Source organism: Vombatus ursinus, unplaced genomic scaffold, assembly GCF_900497805.2.
Source record: "Vombatus ursinus unplaced genomic scaffold, bare-nosed wombat genome assembly UNPS02014775.1, whole genome shotgun sequence".
In the NCBI taxonomy this organism is placed as follows: Eukaryota; Metazoa; Chordata; class Mammalia; order Diprotodontia; family Vombatidae; genus Vombatus; species Vombatus ursinus.
In genome coordinates, this window is record NW_020954553.1 from 4,009,720 (window position 1) to 4,012,750 (window position 3,031).

General features: G+C 44.3%; 1 protein-coding gene across 2 annotated transcripts in view; it reads left to right on the forward strand.

The window, feature by feature from the left end:
- SERINC2 (serine incorporator 2) overlaps positions 1-3,031 on the forward strand; it is a 32,231-nt gene that overhangs the window by 24,093 nt on the left and 5,107 nt on the right. For both annotated transcript variants that reach the window (XM_027864774.1, XM_027864773.1), the window contains exons 5-6: positions 202-339; positions 2,633-2,802. In XM_027864774.1, coding sequence (XP_027720575.1) covers positions 202-339; positions 2,633-2,802 — 308 coding nt within the window. The remainder of the gene's footprint in view (positions 1-201; positions 340-2,632; positions 2,803-3,031) is intronic.

A 3,031-nucleotide genomic window follows, 5' to 3' on the forward strand; every position in this document is an offset into this window, starting at 1 on the left:
GATGAGATAAGGAGATCTTATAGGACAAGGAGGGTCAGCCTCCCCTGACTTAAAGCTCTCCAACCTTCTTGAGGCACTAATGAGAACGTACTGTCTCCTGGGGGTATGACCGGGTCAGGGCTTCGGGTGGAGGGTTGGGGGAGAGTCTGAGCCAGGAACACTGGGCCCTCATTCTTCCTTCCCCCTTCCCCACCCCCCCAGTCTGGTTCTACTTTGGGGTCGTCGGCTCTTTTCTCTTCATCCTCATCCAGCTCGTCCTGCTGATCGACTTTGCACACTCTTGGAACCAGAGCTGGCTGTGCAAGGCTGAAGAGCGTGACTCTCGGTGCTGGTATGCAGGTTGGTGGTCAGCACTTCCTTCTTTCCCACCTCACCACGTACCTCAATGTTCCAGTGGGCCACAAAGATGCAAAAGGTCCTCCGCGCATTCATGCATGCACATGTAGCGAGAACACACACACACACACACACACACACACAGTGTCTCTTACCTAGGAAGTGCTGACAGGACTGGAATCCAGGTCTCCTGATTTCAAATCCATTAAGGGCTACCAGTTCTTTCAGAAGAATTAGGAATATGTCTTTTGTGTCTCTCTCCTATTTGTTCTCCTCTTCAAAGAATCACAGCATGTTAGAGTCAGAAGAAACCCTAGGGATCAGTGGTTCTTTTTTTGTTTGGGGGAGGGGTGAGGCAATCAGAGTTAAATGACTTGCCCAAGGTCACATAACTTTTTTTTTAATAGTATTTTCTTTTTTCTAATTACATGTAAAGATAGTTTTCCACATTCAGTTTTATAAGATTTTGAGTTCCAAATTTTTCTCTCTCCCATCCCCCCTCCCCAAGACAGCAAGTAATCTGATATAGGTTATACATGTGCAATAATGTTAAACATATTTCCACATAAGTCATGTTGTGAAAGAAGAAACAGAACAAAAGGGAAAAGCCACCAAAAAAAAAAAAGTGAGAATAGTATGCTTTCATCTGCATTCAGACCATAGTTCTTTCTCTGGATGTGGATAGCATTTTCCAGCATGAGGCTTTTGGAATTGTCTTGGAACATTGCATTGCTGAGAAGAGTTAAGTCAATCATACTTGATCATCTCACAATGTTGCTGTTACAGTGTATACCGTTCTCTGGTTCTGCTCACTTCACTCAGCTTCAGTCCATATAAGTCTTTCCAGGTTTTTCTGAGAGTGTTCTGCTGATCATTTCTTATAGCACAATAGTATTCCATTACATTCATATACCGTAACTTGTTCAGCCATTCCCCAATTGATGGGCATCCTCTCAGTTTCCAATTCTTTGCCACCATAGAAAGAGCTGCCACAAATATTTTTGTACATGTGGGTCCTTTTCCCGTTTGTATGATCTCTTTGGGATACAAACCTAGCAGTGCTATTGCTGGGTCAAACGGTGTGCACAGTTTGGTTGCTCTTTGGGCATAGTTCCAAATTGCTCTCCACAATGGTTGAATCAGTTCACAGTGGTCATGTAGCTTTTAAGTATCAGAGATACAATTTGAACTCTGCTCTTCTAGACTTTGAGTTAGGCATGCCAGCCATTCCCATGTTGCCTCAGTCAAAATTATTAACATTATCTATGTTTTATTATATTTTTCTTTATCTTATTAAATATTACCCAATTAATTTTTGTTTTCCTGAGGCAATCAGTGTTAAGTCCAGGGTCACAGCTAGTAAGTGTCCAAAGTTGCATTTGAACTCAGGTCTTCCTGACTCCCGGGCTGGTGCCCTACCCACTGCCCCACCCACTTCCCCTAGAGATCATTGGTTCTTAAAATACCCGTTGAATTTGAGGTGGTATGCTAGATAGAGTCCTAGACTTGGAGTCAGGGAGAACTGAGTTTGAATCCTTCCTCAGATATTCTCTAGCTCTGTAACTGTGGGAAAATCCCTTAACCTCTCTCCACCTCAGTTTCCTCATCTGTAAAATGGAGCTAACAAGAGTGCCTACCTCACAAGATTGTTGTGAGGATCAAGTAAGATAATATTTGTAAACTGCTTTGAAAACCTTAAAAATGTTAATTATTATAATTATATGTTAAAACAATGTAACAAGAATAGGAATGTAACATAGAAACAGTGCTAGTATAGTGAAATGAGGTGTGGGTTTGGGGATTATTTCATCCCCCGAATAAAGTAGACCTAGGAAATTTTAAAATAGAAAGGAAATTAAGTCTGTTTTCATGCCAACAGCTATAAGCATTTTCCATGCATTCCTAATTCGGTATCTAATATTTCAAAGTGGAAAATGTCTCTGATACTGAAATGCTCCTACAGAGAACTCCTATTGGCGTTCTACGGAGCAGAACTAGGAAACATTTGGGAGATTCCATACCCTGAAGGAATCTGAGGCCCAAGGAGGGGCAGGGCCTAGACGAGGCAGCATGTTATAGTGGAAAGCACTGGCTTTGGAGTCAGGAGCTGGGTTCCAACCGTGACTCGGTCACCACTGACCCTGAGCAAGTCGTGCCTGGCACCTCGGGGTGGGTTTTGATGATTGTTCAGGTTCCTTTCAGATCTGAAGTCCATGCCTCCATTAGGGGCAGAGCCAGGCCTGGCTCTGGTCCCTGGACTCCCGGCGCAAACTTCCTTTTGCCTCTCCTTCTCCAGGCCTCTTCTTCTTCACCTTCCTCTTTTATGGAATAGCCATCACTGCCATAGTTCTCATGTACATCTACTACACCCATTCGGGAGCCTGTTATGAAGGCAAGGTCTTTATCAGCCTCAACCTCGTCTTCTGTGTCTGTGTCTCCATTGTGGCAGTTCTACCCAAGGTCCAGGTGAGCCCTGCTTTACCTTTTCTGGGATCCGAGGCTAGGAAGGAGGGGCCTTAGAACAAAGAATGCAAAAGCTGGTGAGGACCATAAGAGGAATAGACGTGAAAGGACTCGAAGAATATGGAATAAGATGTCAGAGCTGAGAGGGCCCTCAGAACACAGAGTATCAGAGCCGAGAGGGCCCTCAGAACACAGGATGTCAGAGCCGGGAGGGCCCTCAGAGCACAGGATG